The sequence below is a fragment of the Bos javanicus genome, chromosome 5 (genome assembly GCF_032452875.1).
Source record: "Bos javanicus breed banteng chromosome 5, ARS-OSU_banteng_1.0, whole genome shotgun sequence".
NCBI lineage: Eukaryota > Metazoa > Chordata > Mammalia > Artiodactyla > Bovidae > Bos > Bos javanicus.
In genome coordinates this window covers 115,348,887-115,369,223 of record NC_083872.1, presented here as the reverse complement: position 1 = coordinate 115,369,223, position 20,337 = coordinate 115,348,887, and the positions used below count along the sequence as shown (strand labels likewise).

The window sequence follows — 20,337 nt, the reverse complement described above, 5'->3', positions numbered from 1 at the left end:
TGGTCTCACCCAAGCGCAGGGACCCCACACGGCAGGGAGAGTGTCTAAGCCGCGCCCTGGCAGCCCCGCCCTGGGGGTAAGGCTGGGCGGTGTGCAGCTGGGTCAAGCCCTTTTCCAGCCTCTCATGGTCAATGCTCCACTCCTCCGGGTTTATGTTCCGGCCAGAAATACTACGATGCACGTATTCTTAAAGCAGCATGCTCGGTGACGTATTCTAGGGACCAGACTGAACCCCTCCCAAGGTCCTGCCTCGGCGAGTCACCAGTAGTACAGCTCACTGGGTGTTGGCGCCACGGATATGTGGGGTGGAAGAACCCCTCAAGCTTCTGTCTTATAACCCAAACCCCCGCCCTGGCTCTGGAAGTCTCCCTTGACCAACCAGAAACAACCCCTCTCCACTCTAAAGCCCAGGGACATCAGAGCATTGCAGGTGTGACTTCGCCCCTTATGGATGGGCCCCCGGGACCATTGCCTTCCTCCACTCCTGGCTGCCTCTCTCAGACCCAGAAGGTGACCCGGGTGGACCCGCAGATGAATGACTAGGCGGGTAGCTCAACGGCCAGGCCCCCCAGCTCCCTGTCCCCGACCCGCCGGCCGCTTACAGTCCACGGTCCACTGGAGCGGCCGGCTGTGGGGCCGCAGCAGCTCCTGCACCGCCTCTAGCACCGTCTGCAGCTTCTGCTTCTGTCCGATTTCCGACTGGGTCACCTCGGCCACGTTCAGCTTGCAGTCTGCCAGCTTTTCTGCAACGAGAAGGACAAGGACAGAGTGTCAGGAAAAGCTGGAGGGACTCAGGGCCGCCTAGTCAACCGGCTGCCATGAGGTCTCCCCACCCCCAGCATGGCAGAGTGGATCGGATCACCCCCGGCCGTGAGGCCCACCAGGATGCTGAGCCATGGAACTCTCAACTTGCAAGTCACCGCTGTTTCTTAGAAAACTGTGCCAGCAGGAAAAGGAGGGGCGGGGAGGTCAAGGATTCAAGCGTGGGTGTCCCACCTGGGAACATCCTATGCACAGAGAATGGACAGGATGATTCAAGGTGCAGCTGGGGAGGCGAGGAGGTGACCTGCAGGGTCCGGCCCGGAGGTGAGGAGGCTGGGCCAGCGGGCTCCGGGGGGAGGAGGACTTTGATGAGAACACAGGAAGGCCTCAGATGTGGCCCCTGCCTCCTTGCACCTTGCATGCCCGCCATTGTTCTTTTTCTAGTGCTCGGACACCACGGCGAGAAGGATTATGAGATATTCAGGTCCCTGCGACTCTTTTCTCACCAAGAGGGAGCAGTCAGGAGGAGCTGACAAACACGGTCATGTCTGCTCCAGATTCGTTTACGGAGAGTAAGACTCGGACTTCCCTGGTGGCTCAGCTGGTAAAGAATCTGCCTGCAATGCGGGAGACCCGGGTCTCTTGTCTGCGTTGGGAAGATCCCCTGGAGAAGGGAAACGCTCCCCACTCCAGTATTCTGGCCTGGAGAATTCCATGGAATGTATAGTCCATGGGGTCACAAAGAGTCGGACACGACTGAGCGACTTTCACTTTCACTAAGCCTCGGGCTTCGAGCCTTCATTCCCCTCCTGGGTGGGGCCAGAGGGACCCCTCACTGCACTCCTGTTGAGGGGCAGGCGAGAAGGGCTCCTCATTCACTCATTCCCAGACTCGGGGGTTCCCCGATAGGTCGCCTATGCAAAGCAACAGACAGGACATCACAGGACATAATGAGATCAGGAACCCGGACGGTGATGAGAAAGTGCTGGGCACAGAGCCTGACGTGCTACGAGCCTCGGGCACGGAGGTGCCTAGGGCGGTGGCACTGCTGTGAGGGAGGTGCAAAGGCCGTCACGTCCAGGCCAGGCACAGGCAGGGCTTCTGTTTGGCGAGTGGTCCCCAGCAAGGTTCTGTTTAAGGTGTCTTCTCTGGAGGCCCCTACTACTTCAACACAGTCTCCCCACATCCTCCCCTCCCTCAACCGGCGCAAGAAGAAGCAGTTTAATAGCCCCCTTCAGGATCCTGTGATGACACGGCAATACCTGCTGGGCTCAGGACACGCCTTCACTTATTCATTCATTCATTTATAGAACAGTTACTGAGCACCTGCCATGTCCAGGTGCTGTCCTAGAGCCGGAGGCAGCACAGACCAGAGAGGGCTCTAATGGGGGGGTCATGGGGGGGTCAGCCACAGCTGAAGGGCATCGGCTTGTGTAGGGCAGGCTGTGCCGGAGGCAAGACAAAGCAGCTCAACAGAGGACGGAAGTGACTCTCGTTTACGCATTTTCATCTCCCCCCATCTGTATCTAATAGGTCTGAGCTGAACAACCCACCGCTGTCTGTCTACATGCGTGCTCACTTGCTCTGTCAGTCTGACTCTCTGTGACCCCCATGGACTCTGCCAGGCTGTAGCCCGCCAGGGTCCTCTGTCCACGGGATTTTCCCAGCAAGAATACTGGAGTGGGTTGCTGTTTTCTCCTCCAGGTTGTCCATATGACCCTCCAAGGTCCCCAGGCGCTCAACAGCCAGGGACAGGAGGGAGCAGAGGCCCCTGGGGAAGGAAGCAGGGCTGCAGAGAGCCTCGCCCACCGGGGAGAGACGGGGAGCCGGGCACGTCTCTGCGGTCCCTTCCAGCCAAACCTGCAGACGGAACGTCCCAGGGGAGGAGAGGTCGTCGATGGAGAAGGGAAGGAAAGGGCAGGAGCCCGCTAGAGCTGCCATCACAAAGCACCACGGGATGGGTGACTTAAATGTAGAGATTGCTTCCACACTGTCCCGGAGGCTAGAAGTCCAAGATCAAGGTGTCAACAAAGTCAGTCTCCTCTGAGGCTTCTCAAGGATGTCGGCTTGCAGACATCCTCACCTGGCCTTCCCTCTGTGTGTATATGCATCCTCATCTCCTCTTCTTAAAAGGACACCAGTCTGAAGGGTTTAGGGCCCACCCCAGTGACCTCACTTTAACTACAAAGATGCTGTCTCCAAATACAGTCCCATTCTGAGGTCTTATGACTTCAGGAGGGACACAGCTCAGTTGATAACAGAAAACAAGGCAGTTGGTTGAGGCTGATGCTGCCTGAAGCCACGTCTCAGGAAACTCCCCCTTGTGGGACAGAAGAGGTCCTTGGCGGCCCGTATCACCCGCATCCATCTGCCCACTGATGGGGCTTGCAGGAGCGGCTCAGGGCTTTGGCGTGGCCAGGACCCCTCTCTCCAGAGCCTGGGAAGAGCCAGAGGAAGATGGGGTGGGCTCTTGAGGGGGCAGAAAAACATGGGCGAATACGGGGCTCTGGATACTTATTACAGGAGGAGGCTCCTGCCTTTCCTCCAGGAGAGGAGAGAGCCTGAGTCCGAGCAGGACGGCAGCCAGCCCGGGGGCCCCTCACCGCCCATGGGTGGTCCCCCCGGACAACACTGCCCATGCAGGAGTGTCACCCCCTGGAACCTGCCCTGGCAGAGGGTCTGGCAGCTGCTCCCAGAATCCACTCTTAGGGAGAGGGATGCATTCGGGGGCCTAGTGGTGACCCACAGCTGGGTCTGCTGTCTGTCCTCATCTCCCTCCCCCTGGCTCCTCCCCACTCCTGGCTGGACCTTTCAGAATCCTGTCCTGGTGCTTCCTCTGACCACAGACACCCCACCCCGCCCCAGGGCTCTGTCCCCAGACCTCTTCTCTCTACAGAGTGAATGAAAGTCGCTCAGTCTTGTCCCACTCTTTGTGATTTCACGGGTTATACAGTCCATGAAATTCTCCAGGTCAGAACACTGCAGTGGGTAGCCTTTCCCTTCTCCAGGGGATCTTCCCAACCCAGGGATAGAACCCAGGTGTCCCTCATTGCAGGCGGATTCTTTACCAGCTGAGCCACAAGGGAAGCCCAAGAATCCTGGAGTGGGTAGCCTATCCCTTCTCCAGGAGATCTTCCTGACCCAGGGATGGACCCCACGTCTCTCACATTGCAGGCGGATTCTTTACCAAGCCCAGAAATCAGGTTTTGGCCTTGACATTCAGCCAAGGTCAAGTTTTAGCTTTCTGTCTTTGGAAAGCAAAGACCTCAGTGCCTCCATCAGTGTCACTGCTGGCAGCCCTGGGCCCCAGGGTCAGTGATCCCGTTGGTTACTGCCGCACCTCATCAGCACAACAGCATCATTAACATGACCCGGCAAGACCTTGTGAAGTTCCGTTAATATCTGGATAGTCTCCTCCATTGTTCTCTTCTTCAAACAAAGTGGTGTGTCAAACCACTTGACACACAGGAGATTTCAGAACTGCCTTATCAAGGAGCACTTATGCAAGATAGTGAAACAGGATGGAGCTGCAGCTCCTCGGGAATAAAAAGGCTGCCTGAGCCAATGCCGACCTCTTGTTATACATTACAGATAACAAAACGGATGCAGCAGGACTCACGGACATCACAGCCCCTTTGGAGCAAGTCTCGCATTTGCTGAGACCAACAGAAGAGGGGACCCAAAGGGTGTGCCTGAAGCAGACAAGGACTTCCTACGAGTTACCTCCTCAGATGCGGCTGTGGCCCTACTCCAGAGAGGGTGCTGGCATCCTTTCCCGGCATCTACGGCTGAGATGCGGAGGCACCTTGAGAGCCAGACTCCCAGGATCATATCGTTAGATCTAAGGCTTAGGGACACAATTTTGTCAAGTGGCTGGGTGATGCATGCAAGAGGAATCAGAAACAGAAGAGTGAGTGAGCACCACACTTTTATGTTTGCTTCTGAAAATATTAGAAAGTATCTTCTTTGGGCGGTGAATAAAGCAGAGGTTCAAAGGACTATTTCAATAAAGCAGCATCATCACCAACAGCTAAGTCTTCAAGTCCAGGAGTCGGGGGAAGCTAGGTCTTTACATAGAGAAGGAAGGAAGGAGGCTGATGACCCTGGGCAGCTTCACCACCAGCTGTGGTGGACAGGGTCAGCCCAAGACCCACGCCCTCCTCTGTCCTCTGCTGAAAGTAAGCGTCTATCATCACAGATGTCCATTTCAATGGCCTCGAGAGCAATCAAGCACGCGACGCACTGAGAACTGCTGTACCGACGATCAGCTTGAAGCAACAAAGCTCCAACCACCATTTTTAATAATCAAATGGTGACAGTGACTAAACAATCTTGACAATGATTCAGATTTGCTCATACATCAAAGAAGTTCATTCTAAGAGGTGCGCTCTCTGCTTAGCCAAACAGAGGCTTAATCCTTGGTCCAGGGCGTTCAGCCAAACACTGAATCTGGACACTCCCTGCGAGTGGGGGCACCTGGTCCCATGGTATTAACCATCTCAGCCGTGCCCGCCTCCACTCTCTCCCTGCGGTTGGCCTGGGTAGGATGGGCATCTCAGCCCTGGCAGATGGCACACCGGTCTCCCCATCCCCACCCCCCTCGCTACTCCTGAGGGCTGTCTCATTCACCGGTTGCTCAGGCCACAATCCTGGCCATCAGTGTTCATGTCTCTGGCAGCTTTAACCTCCAAAATATCCTCTACTTCCACCCCACACCGAACCACCCCAACCAATGCCCGGGGCACCGTGACAGTGCTCTGACTGACTCCCCCATCTTCCCCTCCTGACCCCTCCCTGCCGTTCTGCATTCAGAAGCCTAAGCGACCTTTTAAAGCACAAACTGCGATCTCAGCACGGCCCTGCCCACATCCTCAGGGGGCTTCCTGCCGTGTGTAATAAAAGCCTCTGTCCACCAGGGCACGTGGTCTGTCCAGTGCCGCCTCCTGCAGCCTCCTTCCGCTGCTCTTTAAACACTACAGACTCCTCCTCTCTTCAGAGTCCGGGTCTGGAAGGTTCTTTCCATGCCAACTGGTGCAGAAGTCGGCTGGGAGGTCAGCTCCCCTGGGGGCTGCCCCAGACCGCCCAGCCTTTGCAGCCCACCCAGCTCCGCCCCTTGGAAACCTCTCTGATTCTCTCCATAGTGCTTGGCACTCTCTCTCTGTTGTGGCCACACCATGCGGCTGGTGGGATCTTAGTTCCCAGACCAGGGATGGAACCCACACAGCCTGCAGTGGAAACACGGAGCCCTAATGAGTGGACTTCCAGGGACGTCACAGGCATTGTCTTAGACCGTCAATTTGTGTCTTAGAGCATCAATTTGTGTTCACAACAGTTCTCTCTCTCCCCTCTGGCAGAACAGGCATCGGTGGTGGGGGCATGGGGACCTTCCTCTCTTATCACCACTGAGTCTCCACACCCACCACCCTGCGGGTGAAAAGGTGTTCATTCAGCAAATGGAGGAACAACCAGAAGAGACACACCTTCTCCTTCCTCACACGCTTTCCAAGGACTGACCGAACAAGGACATCACGTCTTCAGAGCCGGGTACGTGACACGGTCCCCACGGCCTCTCAGGCCTCCCCCCCCCACCGCAAATCACATTGTCTGTAAGCACTGCTGTGCAGAGTGTGCAAACCAGCCCGCAGGGGCCGGGCTTGAGGAAGGACACAGAGGCTGAGCCGAGTCCACGACCCGGGCAGCTGCAGAGGTCATCCCGGGCATCCTGCAGGTCCAGGGGCAGTCCCCTCCCCATCAGTCTTCTTTCCCTCAGGATCTCCCACACCAAAAGCACCCCCTAAATCCCAGGTCCCTGATTCAGACCCCCCTGCCCCCAGCACATCCCTGCGGAGCAAAACGTGACCCCACCCCAGTGCTGGTCCCGCCTGGAAGGAGTGACCCTTCAGGTGGTTTGTGGGGAGACCCCTGCACAGGACAGCACATGTCTGTGGGGTCATTAAGGGGCAAGGAGAGTGAGCAGGTCTGCACCCCACCAGGGCTGGGGTGGACCATTAGGAGGTGAGTCCCAGTGGACACCAGGGCTGGGATGGACCATTAGGAGGTGAGTCCCAGTGGACACCAGGGCTGCGATGGACCATTAGGAGGTGAGTCCCAGTGGACACCAGGGCTGGGATGGACCATTAGGAGGTGAGTCCCAGTGGACACCAGGGCTGCGATGGACCATTAGGAGGTGAGTCCCAGTGGACACCAGGGCTGGGGTGGACCATTAGGAGGTGAGTCCCAGTGGACACCAGGGCTGGGGTGGACCATTAGGAGGTGAGTCCCAGTGGACACCAGGGCTGCGATGGACCACTAGGAGGCGAATCCCAATGGACAAGAGAACACTGAGTCTTCCAGGCCACCCTCACTGGGACCCAAGAGAGGGGACCTGGAGCCCAATCGAAGCTGAAGGCCCAGGGACGCCACCTGGGAGCTGAGGGCTCAGGCCCACAGCTTATGGACAAGTGACCGATGTCACCACATAGAGCATGGCGTGGTCCAGCTCCGGGGCCGCCCCTCCCGGGGACTCACCCAGCAGCTTCTGCAGCACCTGCCCGTCGTACAGGTCCTCCTCCAGCTGCTTCACGATGATCCTCTCCTCCACCAGCACGTCGTTGATCCAGTCGATGAGGACCTGCGGGGGGACAGGCGTTACGGCCTCGCTGGTGCCTGGAGGGCCAGGCAGTGACTAGACCGCGTGCAGAGGGGGAGACGCCCCCAGGTCAGGCGCCGGGCGAGTCCAAGGGGAGAGGCCAGCTGCTCGCTGCACCCCCCACCCCCACCAGGCTGCCGGGGGTCCCGCGGGATTCACAGGAGGCCAGGCGGAAGGTGGCACTGGAGGGAAACTGGCTGCCTCCCAGAGGGGGACTTGGGTGTGTGCGAAAACTCAGCCGAAGGAGATGATGGTATTCACCACAGCATGGGAGGCGAGGGGAGCAAATGAGGAACCATCAGTAACACACACGGCCCGAGGCAGGCCAGCGAGCCATAAAACGTCCACACCAGTCCTGCCCTTAATATCCACGTCAAAACCACACGGACCTAAAGCTACAAAGAGCAGGGGATCCCGAGTGGCCGCTGCTCACGGCTCTGAGAACCGCCTCCCGGGGCACACTACTTTTCTAAGGCTTTCCTGAGATAGAAGCCACATTCCACACAACGCACCCTGTTAAAATGTGCGACTCGGCGGTTGTCAGTAGACTCACAAAGTTGTACAACGGGCACATCGCCCTCTGAAGGACAGTTCCATCCAAAGGAAACCCCGTACCGTCAGCAGTCACTCCTCCTTCCACATACCCCCGACCAGCTCCTCGCAACCACAAAACTGCTCTCTCGAGGGTTCTGCCTGTTCTGGATCCTTCATATGAATGGGAACTGCATCGCACGTGATCTTTCGTGTCGGGCTTCTTTCCCTTGCTGCTGCTGCTGCTAAGTCGCTTCAGTTGTGTCTGACTCTGTATGACCCCATGGACAGCAGCCCACCAGGCTCCTCTGTCCACGGGATTCTCCAGGCAAGAACACGGGGGTGGGCTGCCATTTCCTTCTTCTCTCCCTTAGCATGATGTTTTCAAGGTTCACCCACGTTGTGGCACATGCCGGGGCCTCGCTCCTTCTTACGGCCGAGTCACAGTCCGTTGCTCAGAGAGACACACTTTACAGATTCATTCACCAGGTGATGGGCTTGTCACCCCTTTGGGCCTGGTGTCAGCCGAGCTACAACGAACACGGGCGTGCAGGCTTTACGTGAACACACGTGTTGATTTCTCTAGACCAGCCTTTTCTCAACAAGCTTGCCTTCAATTCACAGAGTTTATATCATAAAAGAAGACAGTTTCAACTGTGAAGATATCTATGGAGACACAGGTTTCCCACTGAACAGAATCTCATTTGGCTTACGCTGCTTAAGGCGCTTCTCCTCAAAATGAAAGCGATGCCCTGAACAGACTTGATCAAAAATGTATGTAGTCCACGGCTTCCCTGTGGAGCAAAACCATAAAACTGTCTAATTGGTCCCAGTGACCTCCTGGAGATGGGCACTGATTGGTCCTCTCGGAGAGAAACGGAAAGAACACAAATCCAGCCTAAAGTGTCCTCTGTCACCCTCTGATACCACGCCATCTGCAAAACCGGCCACGAAGCAAATTTCTGTGGAGTATGTTCTATTTTCCCTCTAACTCAGAAATATTAAATCAGACACACAATCCCATGAAGAATAGAAGTAAAAGTAAATTAAAGGGAGGATGGGAGGAAGAAAGAGGTGCGCAGCCCTGTGGCATCCTGGTTCTGCCAAAGCCACCCCAGCAGGGGGGGTGGGAGGGAGGTGGCTCCACGCTGCAGCCCTCCTCCGTCCGCCTTCTTCAGGGAGGGAGCACCGGCCTGGGAGGCTGGGAGCCGGACGTTCCCGCCCAGCGGCCTTCTCTCCCCGCCTCCAGCATCCTTCTCCCATCACCCAGCTCCCGCCTCCTCTCTGACCACCTTCTCAGTGTGCTTGTGTGTGTGTGTGTGTGTGTGTGTGTGTGTGTGTTTGGGGGGTCCCCATGACACCTTCCCATCGTCCGGATCTTCAAAGGAAATAGCCCTGGACAGCTCCTCTCCACTCTCTTCCAAGGCCAGCTCATGCCATCCCATGACATCCAGTGCTTCCCTCCCGGTCCCAGTAACCCCCTAAAGGTCCAGCCCCATCTCTGCCCCATCCTCCTGCTACTGTGTTTCATGAGCATCTCTGACTCAACGTGCTGCTTCCCCCCACCGACTCCCAAATCTCCTCCTTATCTGAGAAGCAAACAGGATACTGTGCTCCAACTTCAGGAGCCTGGATGCCACCCCTTCATTCCTTCATCCCACTTCCTGACTGCATCCACTCCTCACCATCTCCTCTCCCACCGCCTTCGTCCCAACCCCCTCCCTAGGCCATTGCCACAGCCCCGCCGACCAAGCATGCTGCCTCCTCGCTGGTGCTCTTCAGATCCCCAAGCTCCTCTCGCCCCGGGCTTTTGCACACGCTAATCCTTGCAGCCTGAATGCACCTCCTCCTGCCTCCCTCACTGGCTGGCCAGCTCTCACTCATCCATCAGGTCTCAAGCTCCGTGATCATCCTCTGAGCACTCCCCACACACCCCACCCAGGCCACATTCCCCAACACGGCTCTCACTGCACTCAAGGGCCTTTCCCCAAACCTGTTCATGTTTGCAGTGAGAACACAACTTCATTTGTAACTATCTCCCTGCTGGACTTGAAGCTCCATGAGGGCAGAAACTATGACCTCTTGTCTGTGGCTCTGTCTCCAGCACCCAGTGCTCACCGCCTGGCACTGAGTCCATCAGTCAACCTGCTGAGCACCCACTGTGTGCTGGTCAGTCAACCTGCTGAGCACCCACTGTGTGCTGGTCAGTCAACCTGCTGAGCACCCACTGTGTGCCGAGCCGAGCCCATCAGTCAACCTGCTGAGCACCCACTGTGTGCCGGGCTGAGCCCGTCAGTCAACCTGCTGAGCACCCACTGTGTGCCAGTCAGTCAATCTGCTGAGCACCCACTGTGTGCCAGGCCGAGCCCGTCAGTCAACCTGCTGAGCACCCACTGTGTGCCGGGCCAAGCCCGTCAGTTAACTTACTGAGCATCTTCTATGTGCCAGGCTCTGGGAATAAATCAGGTGAGGACTCTATCCTTGAGGATCTTACCTTTCAATCAGACATTACAAGACAAACAAATGCACACACTGTCGGGTTGTGATCGATGTTACGGAGAAAAATAAGTCAGAACAGTGTGTTAGTCATTCGGTCGTGTCCAAATCTTTGCAACCCCACAGACTGTAGCCTGCCCGGCTCCTCTGTCCATGGAATTCTCCAGGCAAGAGTCCTGGAGTGGGTTGCTATTTCCTTCTTCAGAGGATCTTTCCGACCCAGGGATCAAACCCAGATCTCCCATACTGCGGGCAAATTCTTTGCCATCTCAGCCACCAGGGAAGCATGGGTGGCACAGAGGTAAAGAGCCCACCTGCCAATGTAGGAGACACAAGAGACGCGAGTTCAATCCCTGGGTCAGGAAATGGCAACCCACTCCAATATTCTTGCCTGGAGAATTCCATGGACAGAGGAGCCGGGCAGGCTACAGCCCATGGGGTCGCAAAGGGTTGGAGGTGACTGAGCAATCACACACACACGTCAGAATACAGTGGAGAAGCCTGACAGGCACAGCTCGGCCAGGTGACCAGGTCAACATTACAGGGTCAGTCATGTTGTCACATGTACCCTGGTGGGATGAGATGAGGGACCTTCACCTCTGTGGTCTCCCGCCCCAAACCCATGACTCTGAGAAAAACATCAGACTAAACCTAATAGGAAGATACCCTACAAAACCCCTGCCCGGCCCTCCTCAAAACCAACATGGTCATCAAAAACAAGGCAAGCCTGAGAAACTGTCACTCCCAGAGGAGCTCAGGAGGCAGGATGACTAACGTCACGTGGGTTCCTAGACGGGACCAGAAAAGTATATCCGCTACACACTAAGGAAACTGGAATAAATGGTGCGCGTTAGTCAACAGTGATGTATTCATGCTGGTTCATTAACACAACAAATGTACCATGTTGATCTAAGATGTTAATAACAGGCGTAAATTGGGTGTGGAGATACGGGAACTCTTACACTATCTTTGCTATTTTTCTGTAAATTGAAAATGGTTCTAAAAAATAGTCTCTGAAAAAAATTAGGCAGAGTTTGGGGCTAGAGAGGGCAGAGGGTGGCATCGTCAACTCAGTGGACGTGAGTCTAGCAAACACTCAGAGATGGTGAAGGACAGGGGAGCCTGGCGTGCTGCGGTCCACGGGCTCGCAAAGAGTCGGACACAACTGAGCGACTGAACGACAGCAGCACCAGAGCCAAGCAGTCACGTTGGACCAGCTCAAGGGCCGGCACTGAGGACGTTTCTTGTGCCAGGCCGTGGGCCAAAGGAGGCTCAACTTGCCCCCTCCTCGCTCCAGGAGTGCAGGTCCAGCCGGGGGACAGAGATGAAGGGTGAGCACCAGGCATCATGAAGAAGGCTGACCTGAGGGGTCACAGGGCCCCGGGATCAGAGGAAGCAGCAGTGTTCAAGGGTGGGATAGGAAACGGCTGAACAGAAAGTGGGTGCCTGTGGGGGCGGGAGCAGGCAGGCCTGGTATCCAGGGTGGTGAGATCCCGGCCACGGAGGAGCGATCTGCTGTCACAGCGTGGACCCAGCAGGGAGGTCAGGAGGGGCCGGAGCCCATGGAGAGGCCACCAAACAGCCTCCACGCTGGGCTGGAGTCCCAGACAACCACAGCTTGGCCACGCTGCCACCGGACCAGGGGCACAATTCCAAACACCACGCTTTTCCCCCTAAGACCCGAGACCCGGCAGGTCACCGGTGGTGGCTCTCGGAGGTTGACCCAGCACCTTCTCCCCCAACCCAAGACCCCAAGACCCGGCAGGTCACAAGTGGTGGCTCTCAGAGGCTGAATACCCAGCGTCCAGACCCCCGAACCCAAGACTCTTGTGTCTATGAGTCCATGGGGCCTTTTCCGGACACTTAATGAGATTTCATTGGTTTGTAATTTTTTGCAAAGTATATGATTTAAATTTAAGGCATAAAAGTGCAGGCTTTGGGATCCTAACCCCCTTTTTGGTCTCCGAAGCCCCCCTTCCGGCTTCACTCCGGTCAGAGGGATTCCCTCCCAGTTCTCCCTGCTTCTCACCTGCCGACCCCCTGCCTGGGCAGCTTTCCCTTCCTCCCGAACACCTTGCCCTTCCTTGGGCCCTCACAGCTGCCACAGAGAGACTGGGAGCCTCCTGGGGCCAGGGACCCCCGTCTGCTGTCTCAAACTGCCCCCCCACAGTACCCAGCAAAGCCCGACAGATGCTATAAATACCAGGTGTGCGTGCCTGCTCAGTCACTCAGCCGTGTCCAACTCTTTTGCGACCCTGTGGACTGTAGCCCATCAGGCTACAGTCCATGGCGTTTCCCAGGCAGGAATACTGGAGTGGGTTGCCATTTCCTCCTCCAGGGGATCTTCCCAACCCAGGGATCGAACCCACGTCTCTTGGGTCTCCTGCAATAGCAGGTGGATTCTTTACCACTGGGAAGCCCAGGTAAACAGGGACGGCTAATGAGGCTCCCAAGGTGGTTGATCACTTTTGGCTAACAATTCAAAAGATTTCGTAGGCAGAAGTTTAAAGTGCCCCCTAAGACCTCAACGGTCAGGCCCATAGGATCCCTCGGACAGCGCAATGATGGGGCTGTACCCTGTGATCAGGCTGTTATGGGACATCTGACCTCAAGAAACAGAGATTGTCCAAGGGCCTGACCTCATCAGGGGAGCCCTCTGACTTTGGTTCCAGAGGTCAGAGATCCAGAAGCCATAGAGGGATCCAGGAAGGGGAATGCCGGCTGTGACAGTGGAGAGTGAGGTGGGTGTCTGCAGGAGCAGAGTCAACTTCCGCCACCCCAGAGCCTCCAGTAAAGCACTCAGTGCGACTGGCACCCTGATTTCAGCCTCAGGAGGCCCTGAGCAGAGGACCCGGCCAACAACACTGATCCCTGGACCTCAGAACTATGAACTAACTAATAGATGTTGCTTTGGGCCACTGAATTGGTAAAAATTAATTTACACAGCAATAGAAAACGAATACAACCAGCAATCCACTATCACAACGCCAAGCACGAGCCTCACCGACCAGGAACGGTATTGCCTATAAAAACAGTGCGCTGCTGACGTCTGGGGTCTGCGCTCGAGACCCAGCTCCACTGGGGTGTTTGCTGTGTGACCTGGGGCCAGCCACTTCACCTCTCTGGGGCTTCAGAGTCTTCACTGAAAAGAAGACAGATCAGTTCCCACCCCCTGTGCGCTGTGTGACCTGGCAATTTCCTTCCCAGAAGTTTCTCCCAAGGTGCCAGTCCAAACATGCTCCTAGACATTTTCTAGCTCAGAAGCGATTCCAAATTTTGTGTGGAAAAAGCCGAATGCACAAGAGAAAAAAGCCTGGAGGGATGCAAATTAAACAATTGCCACTGCCTTCTGTTTGATTTTTACATCTTCCAGGTTTTCAGCAGTGTATATTATTCGGTAATTAGAAAGAATAATAATAGATGCCATTTATAAAAATTAATCACTATCCAGATGGCTTCTCTGCCAAAACTGACAAGCAAATCCTAAAATGCAAATGGAAAGTCAAGAGACCCCACAAAGCCAAAACAATCTTGAGAAAGAAGAAGAAAATTGGAGAACTCACACTTCCTGATTTCAAATCTTCCTACAAAGCTAGAATACCAAAACGTGACACAGAGGTCAGTGAAACAGAAATGGGAGCCAGAAATAAACCTCACATTACATTCAACTGATAATCCGTGAGTGGGCTGAGACAATTCAATGGGGAGAGAACGGTCTTTTTAACAAATGGTGCCGGGACAACGGGATATCCACATGTGAAAGAATGAAACTGAACCCTTCCTTTATACCACATGCAGAAATCAACCCAGAAAGGATGTCCAACTCTTTGCAACTCTATGGACCCACCCGGTTCCTCTGTCCATGGGATTGTCCAGGCAAGAATACTGGAGTGGGTCGCCATGCCCTTCTCCAGGGGATCTTCCCTACAAAGGGATTGAAACCAGGTCTCCTGCATTGCATGCAGATTCTTTACCATCTGAGCCTCTAGGGAAGCCCATGATATATCCATATGATGGAATATTATTCAGCCATAAAAAAGGAATGGAGTTCGGACACATGCTGCAACACAGATGCATCTTTAAAAACACGATGCCAAATCAAAGAGGCCACACACAAAAGCCACATATTGTATGATTCCCCCTAAATGAAATACCCAGAATATGAAAATTACAGAGACGGAAGAATTCTACAGAGACAAAGTGGTTGCCAGTGGCCAGGAAGGGGGATTCAGGACTGAGTGCTGATGGATATGGGGTTTCTTTCTGGGGGTGATGAAAAGTCCTCGCTTGATAGAGGTGATGGTTGAACAACTCTGGGAGGACACCAACAACCACTGAATTGTGCAGTACGGGAATTCTACCTCAGTACACCTGTTATTAAGAAGCTAATGTCTAGAATGCAGGTGTTAGCATCTGCCTCTGCAGGGGTCATAAACCTCGGTGATCTCACCAGTGTTACTGTCACCAGCCCTGGAGCTCTCTGCGTGTCGGAAGCCCCTTTCTGATTTACTCAGCACAACCAGCAGCACCTAGCACATAGGTGTTCAGCACTTAGACACCGTCCTAGGTGTTTAAGCTACAAACATGACTTCTGTCTCATGTGGGTCACAGATGCTTGCTGGTCCTCTCACAGCCACCAGAGGGCGCTGGTTCCTGCCCCACCACACCTCCACCCACTGAGAGTCAAACCCAGATTCACCTTCTGCCACCTCTCTGATCCCACCTCTGATCACCCTCGTCCTTGCTGTCGAAGCTCCATTCTGCCTCCCTCGTTCGCCCTCATACCTGCCCGCACGTGCTTCCAATGGGGTCTCTGCACTTGCTGCCACCCTAGGTACCAAACAGCAGGTCTCCGCCCAAACGCCCACCCTCAACCACCCCACCGAAAACAGAAGGGAGAGGAAACCACCCCGCTTCTTGCTTTAGGTTCCTCCCAAGTGCTCACACCACCAGGTCACATATTCACTCGTCCCTGGACACGTCCGTCTCCGCAGCTGGACCACCAGCCTGCTCAAAGCCATCGCCCCCGGGGGGGAGATTAGGAACAGAACCTCGAAGGTTCTCAAACCAACCGCAGAGCCACCTCCAGACCAAAAGGCCTCTCGGGCACGCAGACCTTCGCCTCACCCAGGACACAGACCTGTTGGAAAACACACAGAGATGTCTCTGCTATGAGGAGACTAAAACTTCAAAAATTCCCATTTGGATCTCTGACCTGGTCAAAGTGCAAATACAAAACCGAGACAGAAAAGGGATAAAAGTCAAATTTCACCCAACAAGCCACAGAGGTCAGCTCTGAGAAGCAAAAGCAAACCGGCCGCCCCACTTCACTGCCGCCCCAGCAGAGGTGCAGTGACCCCGGCCACCACCAGTCACGTTATCCTTGTACCGTCCAGGTCACCCGTCTCAATCCTCTGTCCCACAAAAGACTTTTTAAAGATGGCAGCTGTCCTTATGTTTTCGAGATGTACTCATTTGCAAACCCCAACTCCCGCAGGCACGTGTCTAGGACGTGATATTAATGGTGCCCTTGGCACAGGGCTCTTTGCACGGACCTTCCACAAGCTTGCTTAAACTAGAATAAAAAATTACTTCCCTGAGTTCTGTCTGAATGATAATCAGGACCTGCAGCCTGTCTCCTCCAAAGCTATGACAGTTATGTTTTAATCACTTCCAAATACGCTTGTCATGGCTTAACTCACTGAGGATGCAGGCTCATTACAACCTGCAGACACATCACCAGGCATCTCTGCCCAGCGAGGACGGCATCGTCTTCTGCCCGGAAGACCATCCTTGTGCAGCTGACTTTCTTCTTAGGGGCGAAAGGAGGGAGCAAACAGAACTTAATAACCCAGAAGAGTCTCGTCCAATAAACTGGGAGATGAGACGGGAGATCTGCTCCTGGGGAGAAATGCCAACCCAGGGACGACACCGCCTGCCAGCCTTGGACCAACGCAGCCAGCAGGGTGGAGGCCCCTCTCTGGCGATTTACTCTGGAAAGCACAAGAACTGCCATTCCTTCTTCCGAGGATCATTAAAAATACAAAGGATCTCATCTGTAAACTGCTATCCTGCCCGGGCAGCACCAGCTATTCACCCTGTAAGAGAGTCAGGGCGCTCCTGGAGGATGCCAGCTCAAAGGACCGCAGGACGAAACCCATGCAGAGAGGAGACAGGAGAAGTCTTTCTTGAACCCGCAGGACACTCACTTCTAAATTCGAACCACAGACCTGCCGGTGTGCCTCCCTCCCGGCTCCGCCCTGTTCACACCCACGTTTCAGTGCCCAACACAGCACCCTCCAGACAGCAAGCACGTAGCATCCGATGTCACCCCCATGCATGTGGATGGGCACAACGGTTCTCCTACTGCAATCTGAGCCGGGATTTGAATCCAGGAAGCTGACTCCAGAGCCCACCACGCCCACCCCTTCACACTGCGTCATACACAGTAGGTGCTCAAAGACGGTGCTTCAATGAACCGCCTCGCTCCTAACGCCCGGCTTAGCCAGAGCCCGGTGTGCCTGTTGGTTGGTTTGTTTTACGGGAAGCAGAGAGCAGCTCACCATGTTTTAAACGGTGACAGCCCGGAGGAGGGAGGTTCAGAGAGGCTAAGTCGACAGAGAGAGACAGGACAGCGGCCCAGACGAGAGGTTAAAAAGTGCAGGCGATGGAAAACAGAGAAAAAGCAAGGAGTCTGTGCTTCCTCTGAAAGGTCCCGCTGGTCCCAAGGCTGGGGTGTGGCCAGCTGTCAGGAGGTCAGCCGGACCTCACCCTGACCTGCTCAAGCCTGCACGTGGTCCAAGCCCAGCACCGAAAACAACCGCTTCCGGGCCGAATCCCAGCAGAGGTCCCTAGGAGGCAGCCTGCGCTGGGACCTACTCAGATTTCATCAACCAGAAGCCTGGATAATCAGAGTCTAGGGCTTCCCAGGTGGCGCTAGTGGTAAAGAACCTGCCTGCCAATGCAGGAGATGTAAGAGAGGTGGGTTGGATCCCTGGGTCAGGAAGATCCCCTGGAGGCAGGGATGGCAACCCACTCTAGTGTTCTTGCCTGGAAAATCCCACGGATAGAGGAGCCTGGCGGGCTACAGTCAATGGGGTCGCAGAGTCAGACACGACTGAAGCGACTTAGTACCCACACACAGTGCAAGGTGGGCATTCTGAAAAGCAGCAAGGATCACACAGGCAAAGTGGACGGAGGTCTGTCTGAACCACCAGGCCTGGCCATCCGCCCCCTCACCCGGCTCCCCAGGGCTCCTGGCAAACCACCTGCACCAGTATCCATAGGTCCCCCCAGCCCTTGCCCCTCATCCCAGAGCTTGCCTTCTCAAGATTCGGATCCTGGAGGTCTGAACTGAGGCAAAAGGCCTGTCCTGCCCATGGGCTGGGCTGCACCCTCCCCCACGTGGTTCTGATGCAGAGTCTCACAACCAGCCACCAGCCCAGCTCCCCAGGCAGCACCACGGTGCGCGGTGACCTCAGGGCACTGGGATTCAGCAGGGAGCAAAACACGGACAGTCCCTGATGGCTGGGGGCACGTTCTAGAGGGAGGAGAAAGAACAAAACCAAACAAATAAACAGGCAAGTATTCCAGGCAGCAGAAATTTGAGGCAAAGAGGGCAAGAACGTGGAGGGTGGGGCGGCACAGGCAGAGAGGGAGCCAGAGAACCCATCCCTGCGGAGGAAAATTCAAGAGAAAACCAAAGGCTGAAAAACAGCGCTCCAGGCAAGAGGCTGCGGGCGCAGAGGCCAGGCACGTGGTGGGGTCCCGAGAGCCGCCCTGGGGGGTGATCTCCAAGCCCCTGGCACGTCCTGCCCAACAAAGCATCCTGGTTTACATGGGGACCTTGGCGGGCAGGAGAGGACCAGTGTCTGGGAGGAGTGGGCTCTCAGAACTGCCCACCGGGTAAGAGAGGGAGAAGAGGATATTCCCCACCCTTTCCGTCTTTAGTCCTCCTTTGCCCCCCAAGGTATTAATGCCCCACACCCCCAGCCCCTCCAGTTGGCACACTCTACACCCCAGACGTGGGCCTGTACCTGAACTGGGAATCTGGGGGACGTGGAGCTGCCAAAGCCTCCTCGGGACCCCGTCGGGCTGGCCCCGGATGCAGAGATGCTGTGGTCACTCCGTGTAGGCTGACCAAGGACGCGCAGCTGCCCAGCACTCACCCCAAAGAGGCCAAAACTGCCTGCGGTCTTAGGAGGCAAAGCAGAGGCTGATGGGGCTGAGCGAACCTGGAAGGGGCAGGAAGCGGCTCTGGATCCCATACAGCAGGGAGGTGGCTTGTTTGTCTTGCATCCCTGGGGTCCAGCGCAGCTCCCCGACCCCCAGCCAGGGCTCAGGAGATGAGGCCTCAAATGGACAGACTCATTCAAGATCGGACACTTCACACTGGTTCACAGGATCACCTGGGGCAGAGGTGGGGAGTTACTTCTCTCTGAGTCCCCGTGTGGATGTAAGGATGATACCCAGCTCCCTGGGACTTGTTTCAAGGAGTTGATGCTCACGGGCTGTCAAGCTTTGCTCAAATGTCGAAGAAGGAAAAAATCAGAGCAGGCACGTGATGGTTCATTTTAAGTATCAGCTTGGCCGGGATGGACGCCAAGGCAGCTGGTGGAACATTTGTTCTGGGTGTGTCTGTGCTGGGGTCTCCGGGAAGAGATCGGCATTTGACTCGGTGGCCTGAGTAAAGCAGGGGGGCCCTCCCCAGCATGGGGGGTGGCACGCAATCCAGGGAGGGCCTGAACTGGACAAAAAGGTGAAGGAAGGCTACATTCTGCCCTCTTTGTGCCTGGGGCATCCGTAGCCTGACCTCTCGGACCCACTTTCCTGGGCCCCCACTGGCAGAGGGCATATTAAGGGACTTCTCAGTCTCCAGCATCACGTGAGCTGATCCTTATAATAAATCTCTATAGAGAGACAGAGATATAGATAGAAACACATGCAGACAGAGAGATAAGACAGGTAGAAGGAGACAGAGAGAGGTAGAGAGACAGGGCCACCTCCCACGGGTTCGGTTCCTCTGGGGAACCTGACAAGCACAGACATCCCCTTCTCCTACTTAAACGCCGCCCATGCCAGCCAGTGGTTGAGAATCCGCCTTCCCGTGCAGGAGACGGGGCTCCATCCCTGGTTGGGGAACTGAAATCCCACATGCCGTGAAGCAACTAAGCCCGCACACCACAACCACTGAGCCCGCGTACCGCAACCAGAGAAGCCCACGTGCCGTAACTGAGACCCGACACAGCCAGATAAACAAATAACTAACGTTTTACACACATCGCCCGAGGAGAACACCGTGGTGGCTGAAATGCAGGGTCATTTTTCCTCACCAACATTCTTCAGTTCAGGAAAAAACCAAAGTGGTATTTGGCGGGGGGGTGGGATCTAAACCAGGCAAATCTAAACGAGACGATTTAAGTCGTTCAGCACCAACATGCTGGGATGGGCCCTAAAACAGGCTGGAGAAGGAAACGGCAACCCACTCCAGTGTTCCCGCCTGGAAAAATCCCATGGACCGAGGAGCCTGGTGGGCTACATTCCACAGGGTCGCAAAGAGTGGGACACGACTTAGCGACTGAGCACACGACGCACGCACTGAAACAGACATTCTCTGTCTCGACGTTTTAAACAGCCACAACTTGCAAGGCTTCTGTTTATCCTGAAGAAGCCCTCGTGAAAAGGCAGTTGTGTCCCAACCGCAGCGGTTAAGGGGGAGAAACTTTTGAAGAGCCCCCTTTGATGGGATGTGTGAGTGGCACTGTCCTAACTGCGTCTGCCCAGCCCGAGTCTGCTGGGTCAGGGCTCACAGGGTGAGGATGCGGACAGAGCCCTTGCCAGCTGGGGGATTACCTCTGAAGCCCTGCTGAGGTTGAGATCAGAGTGGTCAAAGTTCAATC

At 55.5% G+C, this 20,337-nt stretch overlaps 1 protein-coding gene across 4 annotated transcripts in view; it reads right to left on the bottom strand.

Annotated features, from left to right (window-relative positions):
- PARVB (parvin beta) overlaps window positions 1-20,337 on the bottom strand; it is a 116,565-nt gene that overhangs the window by 31,872 nt on the left and 64,356 nt on the right. For all 4 annotated transcript variants that reach the window (XM_061418809.1, XM_061418813.1, XM_061418810.1 and 1 more), the window contains exons 4-5: window positions 7,291-7,393; window positions 603-743 (exon numbers count right to left, since the gene is read on the bottom strand). In XM_061418809.1, the coding sequence (XP_061274793.1) occupies window positions 603-743; window positions 7,291-7,393 (244 nt within the window). The remainder of the gene's footprint in view (window positions 1-602; window positions 744-7,290; window positions 7,394-20,337) is intronic.